A 12,304-nucleotide genomic window follows, 5' to 3' on the forward strand; every position below is an offset into this window, starting at 1 on the left:
TTTGAGCTATTTCCAGTACGTCCAGTAACGACAGCGACACGAACAAAGATACATCGAGGACATATACAATTTCAAAGGATCTCCCACCGGGAATTAAACACGGGACCGCGAGCACTGAACTGTAGCAGTGATGGCGTGGGTCAATGAAAACTTGACCCACCACCTACCATAACCGACCATGACCCTCCACCAACCGTGGGAGCTCATGTGGTTCGGATTCCACGTTAATCATTAGGTCCACGTCTCATATAGCCTCGCTGCTGAAAGGGACGCTAAACTAAAATCAACTCAACTCAACCTCCACCAACCGTGACCTACTCTCACCCACAAACCACCATGACCCATTCGGACCCACCACCTACCATGACCCACTCTGATCCACCACCCACAATGACCCACTCTTACCCACTATCCACCGATTCGCTCCATCCCACCACCTACCAAAACACATCGTTATCAACGCTGACACATGAAACAGCCCCTTCTCTACTGACTAAAAAGTTTAAATTTGTAATAATAAAACCAGGTTGTGAAATTCTAACTAATCGGAGCTTGAATTTGTACGGCCACTCGCTCATGCACCAGTCTGTTACAATAACGGTGGATCTTACTTTACGATATAAAATGGTAAAGTTTTTGTTATGGGCCAAATTTCGATGAATTTCAATTAAATTATGGTATAATTATTTCCTTGTTGAATTACCGATACTTTTCAGTGGAAAAACGCATGAAATTTGAAAGTCCCAAATCAAGGTAATTAGACCAACATACAGTCCAAACTCAAAATTTCCGTGTAATTAAGCGTACATTATAATTTATTTTTTTTTTCACACAACTTTATTGCTCGATTGCCAAGTGCCCTAAGCGCTCCATATAATAAACATAAGTCTCAGCAATTATTATAGTAGAAAGCGCATGGTTTCTGTATCTCAATTTGTTTGTGAATTTGTTTCTCCTCTAATATCGATCATTTTCAATTATTCTTACAACCAACCCACTAACAATTTTGCATATATAGAGAGTTCCGCCCCCCGCTCATAAAGAAGAACTTTAAAAAATGCTATGAGACGTTGTGTTCATTTTCAATAGAGAGCTAATATACTGAATTTCAGCTCCGTATGTTTAACAGCGTGTGAGATACTCATTCTTTTTCGCAAAAATTCGGATCCCCACTACCCCCTTAAGATATTATTATAATGAAAGTGATATGATAACATCCCAGTTTGGATTAAGGCCTAACTATATACCAAAAGTCTTTTCATTTGACTTTGCAGTTTGGCCGTGATGATCAGGCACACATAGTTACATCAATTTTTTATATAATATATATATATAATAGTGATCCAAAAATGTATTGTTGTAGATCTAGTAGAAAATGTAGATCTAGTAGTTAGATCCTCTAAAAACTCACAGGTTGTGTGTATATAAAGCCAAGCAGTACCCGTAGTATAAGTCCTATTGCTATTATTGCAATTACAAATATCAATATCCAAAAATACCTAAAGTTCTTTTTTCACTTACAAGGAGAAGGCAGGCTTTGCTAAGTGGATTTCGCGGCCATATTTCGCGAGTTGGTATTTTAATAGTACACATTTAAAGAATTAGTATTGCGAACTGGGAGAGCGCAATGGCCAAAAATAACTGAGAAAACCCGTTTTAAAGTTTTCTACTCAGTGCATATATTGTACAATGCACACATTTACCAAGTGTCGTCGTGAGAAATTGAGGAAAATCCTTAACTCATGAGTAAAGGCTTCCGAATTTGATTTATGTTCGAGTCATACATCTTTTATTGCTTCATAAAATAAAGTAGGCATTTATAACTATAAGTAAAATATTCACTATATGTTTATAATGAATAAAACAATTGAAATTTTCAAATCACTTGTAAAATTTTTCAATGTTCTATGTTAACTACGGTAGGAACAAAATTTAATCTATTCCGTAAATATTATTCTTACCGCAGTCGTTGTGTAAAAATATTCTTGACGCTTCGTGTCTACATCTGTAGATAGTGTGCGAATTAGAAGGGGAATAAGGAGGAAATCTCCTTTGGTTATAGCAACATCCAGTATTAGCAAAGGGGATTTCCCCCTCAATTCCTTTGTAATTCGAAAACTGTCAACAGATGTAGACACAAAGCGTCAAGAACATTTATTACGCAACGACTGTCTTAACCGCTGGCGTATTTAAGGAGTCTGCTTCCGGGCTTAAGCCCCGGGAAATGTTATTTACCATATTAAAGTAAACGAAATATCTTGGAAAACTTTCACATTTCCAGGACTAAAGTTGTCAAATAAAATCCTAAATACGCCACTGGTCGTAACCATAATATAGCTCCTGATATCAGTATATTTACGGAATAGATTATATTTTGATTGTTAGTTAACATGGAACATTGTAAGATTTTACAAGTGATTTGAAAAATTCTATTGTCTTATTCATTATAAACATAGGGTGAGTTAATATTTTACTTAAAGTGATGTATGATTCGAACAAGAATCGAACCCGGGACACTTTACACATAAGAATTATAGATTTTACTCACTCTGCCACATCGTCACGTGTTAAATTCATGCGTCGTATGATATATGCGTCGAGTAGAAAATTTTAAGACGGTTTTTCTCCATTATTTTTGGCCATTGCGTTCTTTCAGTTTGTAATATTAACTCTTTAAATGTGCACTACCACCTCGCAAAAAAAATGACCCCCAAGTTCACTTACCAAACTCTGCCTTCTCGTTAGAGATACTCATCTCAGGTAAGTAAACAGAAACAAATGAAAAAGGAAGGGTAATGGAGGCCTTGAAAGTAAAACGTAGACAAATTCACCTGTGTTCAGAAGCATATATTTAAGGACGCTTGATTCTAGCAAAAGGAGCTAAATACGATGTTCTGATTACTTGAAGTTATCTGTTTTTCGCCACTTACTATAAATATAGCAGAAATGAATTACCAACTGCTGGCGAGCTTCGTGGCCGAGACTGCTAGCACAACTGGTTAGTAATTATAATTATTTTTGGAGTGGGTTCAAACCCGCCTCATAGAAACTTTTTTAATTCTTATATTTTATTTTTTATTAAGTCTCCATAACACAATTTCCATTAAAATATGATAAATAATATTCAAAACGTGATTTACTTACGTTACGCGTGCAGTTTTGCTACTCAAATCCATAGTATAGGTAGTAATAGTAGTAGTAGTAACAACGAGTGAGAAGATTCGCAGGGCTCGTTTTGTTCCAACTTGACTGCCTTGATATTAATTTAACCTCAGCTGTCTCTTGAATTTTCTTCTTTAATTCCAACAAAGTGACAAATTTCTTCTATTAGTATAATACACAATACATACACCAGAAGGTTTGGTCAATCGCAAACTGCAACCAATCAGAAACATGTATTTAGTTCCATGGCTAGGGTCGAGGATGAAATAAAAATATACCGTTCAGAAGATACTGTCTACAATGCAGAAAATAGAGTGGGTCGGTGGATCGTAGTGCGTCATGGTGGGTCGCAGTGGGTCACATGGTGTTGACCCTCGACCCATTGATCCACTCAGAAAACACGACCCACTGACCCACCGACTCACTCAACTCTGATCTCAGGGTGAGGTACTTGGTTCGTTCCCAAGGAAAGTAAGCTTGAAGTGGACAACATCGTGTTCGTGGGTTTTCTTTGGACACTCTAATTTCCTCTCATTTTCTCCTTCCACTAATTTGCCCATCATAAATCACTTGCTTTAATCATGGTCTCCCTTAACCTAACAGGCATAATCGTAGGACATTAAACGCAAACATCACGAAATATCAAAAGTGTTAATAACAGTATGTCAGAAGTGACTAAAAGACATGACGAGTTGCAACGAAGCTTTGTGTAGGGACAATACGAAAAAATAAACGAATAAGTGTTTTTTTATTTTCTGCGGAAAACTGTTCTAGAGTGCAAAAACCCCTACCCAAACTTGCGAAAGTTGACGCCCTAAAGGCAAAAAGTAGTGGACTGAAGTGAATGTAATTGTGCACAAACATTGTATACATAAAACGAGGCAATATGTGTTTCGTATTTTCCTTTAAAAAAAAACTTCCAAACCTTTGATTACGAATTATCTAAAGTGCTAATAAGTATACGTCAGAAGTGCCTGAAGAAATGGACGATTGCATCGACACATTTGTAGGGACAATACGCATAAAATAAGCAAACATGTGCTTTTAGCTTGTGCAGAGAAACAGTGTTGGGGCCAAGGCCTCTTCCGCAAAAAGTAAATATTATCGTAGAAGTACGGGAAGAAGTGGATCGAAGCGATTGAAATTGTGTGTAATCATTGTATATGTAAAATAAGGCAATTCGTATTTTCCAATTTTCGCCATATAATCTATTTCGAAAATATATTGATATCACGAGTTATAGTTACCACAGTCGTTGTGTAAAAAAAATATTCTTGACGCTTCGTGCCTACATCTGTTGACAGTGTGAAAATTACAAGGGAGATGAGAAGGAAATATTCTTTGATAATGCTGGATCTTACTATAACCAAAGGAGATTACCCCTTATTCCCCTTCTATTAAGCGGCGAAAATCTGTCTCCAATATTGGGGAGGAGGACGGGTAAGACCATTCCTATATTTTTTTAAAGTGATGTTCATAATATTTATGACGTTGACAAACAATACTCTGATGGATCAGGGAAACAGAGCTATCTCCAACACTGTGAGCCGGGCAGATTTGAGGCTTATTCTGGGGAATAGCAATTTCATCTCATTTTCTTTTGTGGCAACTGGACACAATTCATCAAATTTCTCCACAAAAAAAAACACATTTCAAATCGGATTATTGGGGGCACAATCCCTCAGTTCCAAGATCGGAGGCGACATGTCCCACTCATCCCCCCGTGCCATTTGTGCCAGTGCTTGTGATACACCACTGTCAACAGATGTAGACACGAAGCATAAGAACATTTTTTACACAACGACTGTGGTAAACATAACAACTCGTGATATCAATATATTTACGAAATAGATTATATTTTGTTGCCAGTTACCAAGAAATATTGGAAGATTTTTACAACTGATTTGAATATTTCTATTGTTTAGTTCATTATAAACATAGGGACAATTAACATTTTACTTGTAGCTACAAGTGGCTACTTTATTGATTCAAGCAAAAAAAAAAAAAAAAAAAAAGGTTGACACCAGCGGGAAACGAACCCGTAATCCTTGGAACGTGAGTCACAAATGCTTCTGACTCTGCCACGCCGTCACTTAATAAATTTGCGCAACGTACGACATATGGGGCGAGTCGAAAATTTTAAAACGCTTTCTCTATACTATATTAGGCCATTGTGATTTCCCAGTTTGTAATATGAACAGTTTAAATGTTCACAATCACCTTGCAAAAAGTGGCCCGATGTTAATTTACCAAAGTCTGCTTTCTCCTTGTAAGTGAAAAAAGAACTTCAGGCATTTTTAGATATTGATATTTGTAATTGTAATAACAGCAAGATAGTGAGATACTTTCGGGGAATCAGAAAAGAAAGTAGTCTGAAGCACTATATGTATATTTTTGTTTTTTAATTTAAATTTGAAGTCTATCGACTATAGTATTTTATCATGATAGAAATCATTGCGTTTCGTCCTTACCGTAAACGTGTGAAATATGATTTAAAAACGAGTGTATTTTGACCCTTATTTAACAGAGACGTCTTAGCGTAGTGGCGTGAGCATTCGTTTCGGAATTCAGAGGTCCTGGGTTCGATCCTTGCTGCAGTAAGTTGTTTTTATGAATTACAATATTCATACTTCTAATGCGTAATAAAATGAAAAATACTCAATTTCTTTCGGTCTTACAAGTTAGAGTGGAGACTGCTTTCTTCACAAGAGAAATACTAGCAAAATGACGTAACATGTCTGTCTACAACCTTGATTCGTACCTTGTTGGAAAAAGTATCGTGTTTAGCAAAACATTCATGAATACGACCCCTAAGGGTCATGCTTAGGGCCTAGTATGAGTCATAAATATGTCTGAAACGATACTGTTTCCGAGCAATTATTCAGAACGTCTTTCACTATTACTCCTACTGCTAGAAATAATAATATTTTCATTCGCTATTTCCAACACGTTCCATACATCCCTTCAACCAAAATTTGTAAATAGGAGCTATTCTTTTTTATATTGGGATGTATATTTTGTTAAAATATCAATATAAAATATACATAATCGAAAGTATTTTAGCTAAAGAAAGCGTGTTACTATGTATCGTGGTGAAAACAAATCCTACTTAATTTATGTTTAGGTATCCGAAGTGTCGATATTAATATTGTCCAGGACCTCACGCGTTCTTCTTCCCCTCTCGTTCTTTTTGAACACTAATCGCTTTTATCCTTTCTCTGTCACTATCTCTTATCCTTTCTTTTTCTTTTCTTATCAACTTCAGTACGGTTATTTACATTGAAATAGGACGTAACATTGAGGTCTTAAATTTTCAGTAATAATAATAATAAAATAATAATAATAATAATAATAATAATAATAATAATAATAATAATAATAATAATAATAATAATAATAATAATAAAATTTTTAAAGTTGTCCTAAAGTTAGACAAGAGTTACAGATAAGTCGGGATTTCGGGAGCGTGTCTGGACCTTCAGGACACACCTCTGCAACTACCAAAATTTTAAACCAAAGCGCTCTATTGAAGTTTCATCTAGAAAGTATTCTACTCTACATTTTGAGGAAGATGATTGTAACAATAATAACTTAATATCACTGAACAGTAAGCCATATAATAAAGGAACTTTTGGAAATGCAGAAGTGATTATAGAAGCTTTGCTACAAAAATACTTACACAGGATATACAGAAAACAGCGTATAAAATTCAGTCTACAAAGCAATTCTTAGGTAAAGAATGGATATATACTAATTCGAGAATCGAGATAAAAAGAGAAATGCTTACGATGCTTTTTGTCTAGTCTCGATTTCCATCTCCAAAGTGAGACCATAATTTGAGTTAGCCTTTTCCCTCTTAAATGTTAAATGTTATCTCTCGTCTCAATTTTATTTGTTTTGTTTCAGAAACGAGATGAGAAATTCCTCTTCTCGTGAGTAACACTAAACGAAATCGGAATATTCTTGCCAAGTGTTACATTTCTGGTTTTAATATTATGCCCTGAGTGATAATAGGCTCCTAACATTTAATCTTCTATGAGATAATAATAATAATTATTATTATTCCTGTAGATTCGATAGTTCAAGTATTGAAACATCCGAGTATTCAGATATCAGGAGAAAATCAAACGTATGTCATCCCCAATCAATCGCCACCAAAAATTCTAAAGTAAAAAAATGTACTGGTCGTTCGTGGATCCGATTCGATTCGACTACCTTCAGATTACTGGTCGAGCACCTTGACCACTTAACCACGATTACCACGCAGCAATTGATTTGTCTTTAGTTTGTTTACGAGTGTAATAAACGCGCCGTATTTGGTTCAAAATAAAGGAGTTTTGCATTTTGTTTTTACAAAATCTGTAATGTAGATAATTTAGTGAATACAGTGATATAATGCCCTCTGAGTCAATTACATATTCTTGTGTTTCGCCAATCAATCTGAGTATTAACAAACTACGGTTTTGAGCGAACAGAAAAGGCTCTTTATTTAGGTGCAGGAAGAAGTAACGCTTTAGATGAATGGTTAGAGCTGTAGCTTCCTGGGCTGGAGGCCCGGGTTCGATTCCCGCCTTCGCCGTTTACCCTTTTCAAAAAGTTTCATTTACAAGGCAGAGCCCCAGTTGGATGCTGCTAAATCAAAGATAATATGCAGTGGAATAATTCAGTGATGATATAATCCTGAAAATAAAGGAAGGGAAATGAATGGAGAAAACGAGTTTTAGAGTTAATTCTGTTAATGGTTCTATATTGGATATCAGTGAATTTCGTGCATTTTAAGTTATTGTTTATTAACACTATATTTTCTCCTTTTCTCTTTGTGTGTCAATGTGTAAAATTTCACGAATATTATACAAATCATGAACTCTCAGTTATATTTGCAAGTTAAAGGGAAATAGGCCTTCTTTAATACTGAAAATTCTCCCACTCGTTTGAGTGTTATCGAATTTTGCATTTTTAATATTTACAAATAAATTACCAAGAGTTAGCATTTTCAAAAATTATTTAACGAATATTGAAATCAACAATTTCTTCTTTCGCAGCAGTATTACGTATGAATCAGTACCGTCTCAACCTAGGAGCTCACGCCCTGTTTGACTCCCAAAATATTCATTGGGGGTTCGGTTCTTTCCCCCAAATGATCCATCCCTACTTTTAATTGATTTGCAGTTAGGACTATTGTTAATAGTTTTAAAACTCAGCGCGCAGCTTTTAGTTAGAAAAAATTACCTACCATATGTACCGCGTAATCTATCCGTATATTATTCAATACATGGATATATATATAGTTATTTGAACTAAGTAAACTTGTTTATATAATCTTCATTTGAGTTAATTATAAGATTAACTAAGTCCCCCGACTGTTATCTTCTCATCAGCGCCTCTGATATTCGTATATTTTTTAAGTGGCTGTGTATAGTTTTACCTGTGTATCATACAAACAAAAAGTACTGTGAGTGCAAGTATCCAAAGACTCCCTTTTGCCATTTCGCCAGCTAGCGTTTCGCTACACTTCTGCACGAAAACACTCTTTACGATTTGTGCTTTTAACAGTTGGGGGCAACTTCACTCTGCTGTGCTTGCTACTACCAGGCGTAATTAATCTTGGAGCAGGCGTAGTTGGGTTGCCTATCTCACGGATTTTGGAACTCAAGAATTTCTGAGGCTCGCTGAACACACCCATATAACCATATACGGTAATAGGACCTCATCAAAGGGAATAAATTAGATCAAAAACCAAAAAATGTGCTGCACGATATTAGTTACGTATATATTTTGGCAATTTTTTACTCATGAATTGATGGACCATCTAAATTTACAGTGATACATATTGGGGTCCTATACTATTATACTACATTCTTAAATTTCGAAATTTTTAAAATTAAGGGGTGGCCAAGGTTTCCCTCCCAAAATTTTAAAGGTTGCACTAATGTACCTATGTCTCATAAAAGAGAATACATCCCTGTAGGTGCCTATATAAACATTTAAGGTATTAAGACCTCATCAAAGGGGATAAATTAGATTTTTAAAAACCTCAGAAATTTGAGTTTTTGGCAATTTTTTTACCAATGAAAGGAAACGAGTTGGATACCTCAAAATTATAGAGCTACATACCTGGGTTCTAGGCTACTATACCAAATTTTTAGATTTGGCAATTTCCAAAATGTAAAGGGGTGGTCCTATGTACCCCTAGATCATTGATCCAGTGCCAAAGGTCATGGGGCCTGAGGCAGGAACCCGGCTGCACAGGGATCAAAGTTCAAATTTGCCTCAGGTCGCCCCATTACTATTGTTAATAGTTTTGCTATCAATTCAAGTGTTTCCATGACATGCCCTTGTCCGGTTACCTTTCTTGGGAGAAAAGAAAAACAACGAGTACTCTAATTTATCAAAAAGACTACCGAAATCAAAAGGGTAAAAGAAAGATATGGTATTTTCTAGAAACATTTATTTCATCCTTTCCGTCTTTTGCATGCCTCCAATCGAATGTATGAATTACAGGTTCACTCACGAAAAAATGTCTGATGTGTTGGTGTGCAATTGACATTTCACAAATATTTACAAATCCTCATAAGAAAAATCACAGGGTGTACGATCACATGACCTTGCTGGTCACTTTGGTAAAAAGTCTTCACAATAAACACATGTTGCTTTACGATATACATTCGTGAAATGGCCCCTCGGGATCCATGTTAAATTGATTCAAATGCAAAGTTCTCCGCAGCTGTATCTGTATTGTACCAATTTTAGCGGCTCATACTAGTAATTTGCACATTTAAGAGCCTGCATATATCCGGAATTCAATCATAATCTATTATAATGCTCGGACAGAAAATTGCTTTTAGGTTTTTTTTCTTTTTTGGATATAACTGGACATGAGTGTGGGCAAATGCAAAAGAATTTGGATCAAGTAACTACTTTTCTGACACATGTTACCCACCTGGTCGCCATTTTGGATTTTATGTATTGGATTCAACTTTTGGTTTTCCAAATGGAAGTATGTACAAGTGATACACTACATTCATGTACAATTGTCTCGAAAATACACTGGTGTAGTGAGTTTTATCGTACCTTGTTCCGTTTGCAAGGTATTACAAGATATACAAAATATTGCACCAAATAGAAAGTTGTGCAGGATCCTGTGTGTATTGTGCTAATTGCTGCAGTCCATATAGGGGAGTATACATGCTTATGAGACTTCATGAACGAATCCTGTAAGCACAAGTATGCACGCTGTAAGCACACTGGATGAATGTCTAAAGTGTCTAACGTAAATCCAGATTTGGTTGAAGACCTATCATTTTCGTGTTGACTGTGTCTGTATTATATATTTCCAGAAAATATTTCGTCAACTATAAATCACGTAAAACGATATACACACGAGGTAAACTGCACAACATAACTTTCACCCTGCCCTCCCCCTGCACAATTTTCTATTTGGTTCAATATTCGTGAAGTGTCTGACATTTTACATGCAATACCTTGCAAACGGAATAAGATACGATAAAACTCACTACGCCAATGAATTTACGAGAAAATTGTACAAGAATTTGATGTGCCACTAGCGCCTATTTCCATTTGAAAGAACAAAATTTGAATATAATATTGCGAACCCATGATGGTGACCGGGATGGGTATCATGTGTCAGAGAAGCAGTTCTTGATCCAATTTGTTTTATATTTGTCCACATTAATGTCCAGTTACATCTAAGGAAACTAAAAGCAATTTTGTGTTCGAGCGTTATAGTACGGTAGTATATAATTGAATTCTGGATATATATGAAGGTTCATAAATATGCAAATTACCGGTATGGGCCACTAAAATTAGTATAATACGCATTGGGTCGCGTAGAGCTTTGCATTTGAATCAATTTTGCATAAACCCCGAAGAGACGCTTCACGAATGTACCTTGTTAGTCGTAAACTCCTCCTTGACTGAAAATCAAAACAAACGACTCGAAACAATTGAAGCAACATTAATCGGAGTGACAACAGATACCAACAATGGTAAGAACAGGTCTATCAAATTCGAAACACAAGAAAATATATTTGATTCAATTTCGGAGTCGTATATATAAACAGGACAGAATTATACTTACAACCTTGCTGTGGGTACGCCATTTTTCACAATTTCCAATGCAGAAATAGCTCCTCAATCTGTGAAATAAAAAAAGAAGCTTTAAACATGCTAAATAACACCTATATGGCATTATTTGATAACAATACATTAAACATTATTCGAACATAATAGGAAAATGAAGAACTCTGAAAATGTTCCGATTAAGAAGCTGGAAATGGAAACATATGTAATTTTCCTGACTGGGAGAGAAGAACATGTTTCATTTCAGTTTACGAATACAGATGAATAAAGGTAAAAATATTTTTAGTAGGCAAAAATATGGAAGAAGGCAAAGGTAAATCTGCACCATATGTACTAATACAAGAAAAGAATTTAAAAAAAACGTAAAGAAACCTTAAAGTTTTATGAAACATGGTTATGCCCTTTAGGTTAAAGGAGACGGGTGATTAACGAGAATGCTAACACAAGAAAGTCATTGGACCCATTTCTTCACGATATATTGCTGACACAGACTGAGTACCATCTCGAGTTCGTTTCCTCATATTTGACACACTCTTTCGAACCTCAATTGCAGCAACATCCATCTTACCTACTTGTCTTGATGCCAGTAACACAACACCATCTTTCATTAAAATACAACCACCACATTTCTCCGTTTTTCTAAAGGCATAAACAATTGATTGAATTCTCCTGGTTTATCCAATGAATGTGGTACTGATGACCACTGTAGATGACAGACAGTTTTCCCTTCGTAGTGTGCACAATTACGATTTCTGCCATTTCCGTTTCTATTTTTTTTTAAACAAAGTAAAAACCAATTAAGAAAAAGGAAATAATAAGTATCAATTATAAATATACAGGATGTTTCAAATGAACACCGACAACGTTTGGCAGGTGATTCCTTACATCAAGATAAGACAAAATGTATAGGCCAACTGGGTGCACAAATGCTTCCTTTCGGAGTTATAGGCTGCCGAAATCATGTAAAAATTGACTTTACAGGTCCATAGCTCCAAAACTATGTAACCTGCCGTAGTCAGATCAAGACTTCAATTACACTGAG

The 12,304-nt window shown here is 35.7% G+C and overlaps 1 protein-coding gene across 7 annotated transcripts in view; it reads right to left on the reverse strand.

Moving 5' to 3' along the window:
* Positions 1-12,304, reverse strand: part of LOC145683555 (phospholipid scramblase 2-like) — a 120,628-nt gene that overhangs the window by 94,065 nt on the left and 14,259 nt on the right. For 6 of the 7 annotated variants that reach the window (XR_014131148.1, XM_081754903.1, XM_081754900.1 and 3 more), the window contains exon 2: positions 11,261-11,318. Coding sequence is in view for 5 of the 7 variants with exons in the window: in XM_081754903.1 (XP_081611029.1) it covers positions 11,261-11,282 (22 nt within the window). In the remaining 2 variants the exon portion in view is untranslated. Of the gene's footprint in view, positions 1-3,144; positions 3,376-11,260; positions 11,319-12,304 lie in introns of all 7 variants that reach the window. The other variant, XM_081754904.1, reaches the window with a different exon arrangement.

Source organism: Thermobia domestica, chromosome 4 (assembly GCF_964235325.1).
Source record: "Thermobia domestica chromosome 4, izTheDome1.hap1.1, whole genome shotgun sequence".
In the NCBI taxonomy this organism is placed as follows: Eukaryota; Metazoa; Arthropoda; class Insecta; order Zygentoma; family Lepismatidae; genus Thermobia; species Thermobia domestica.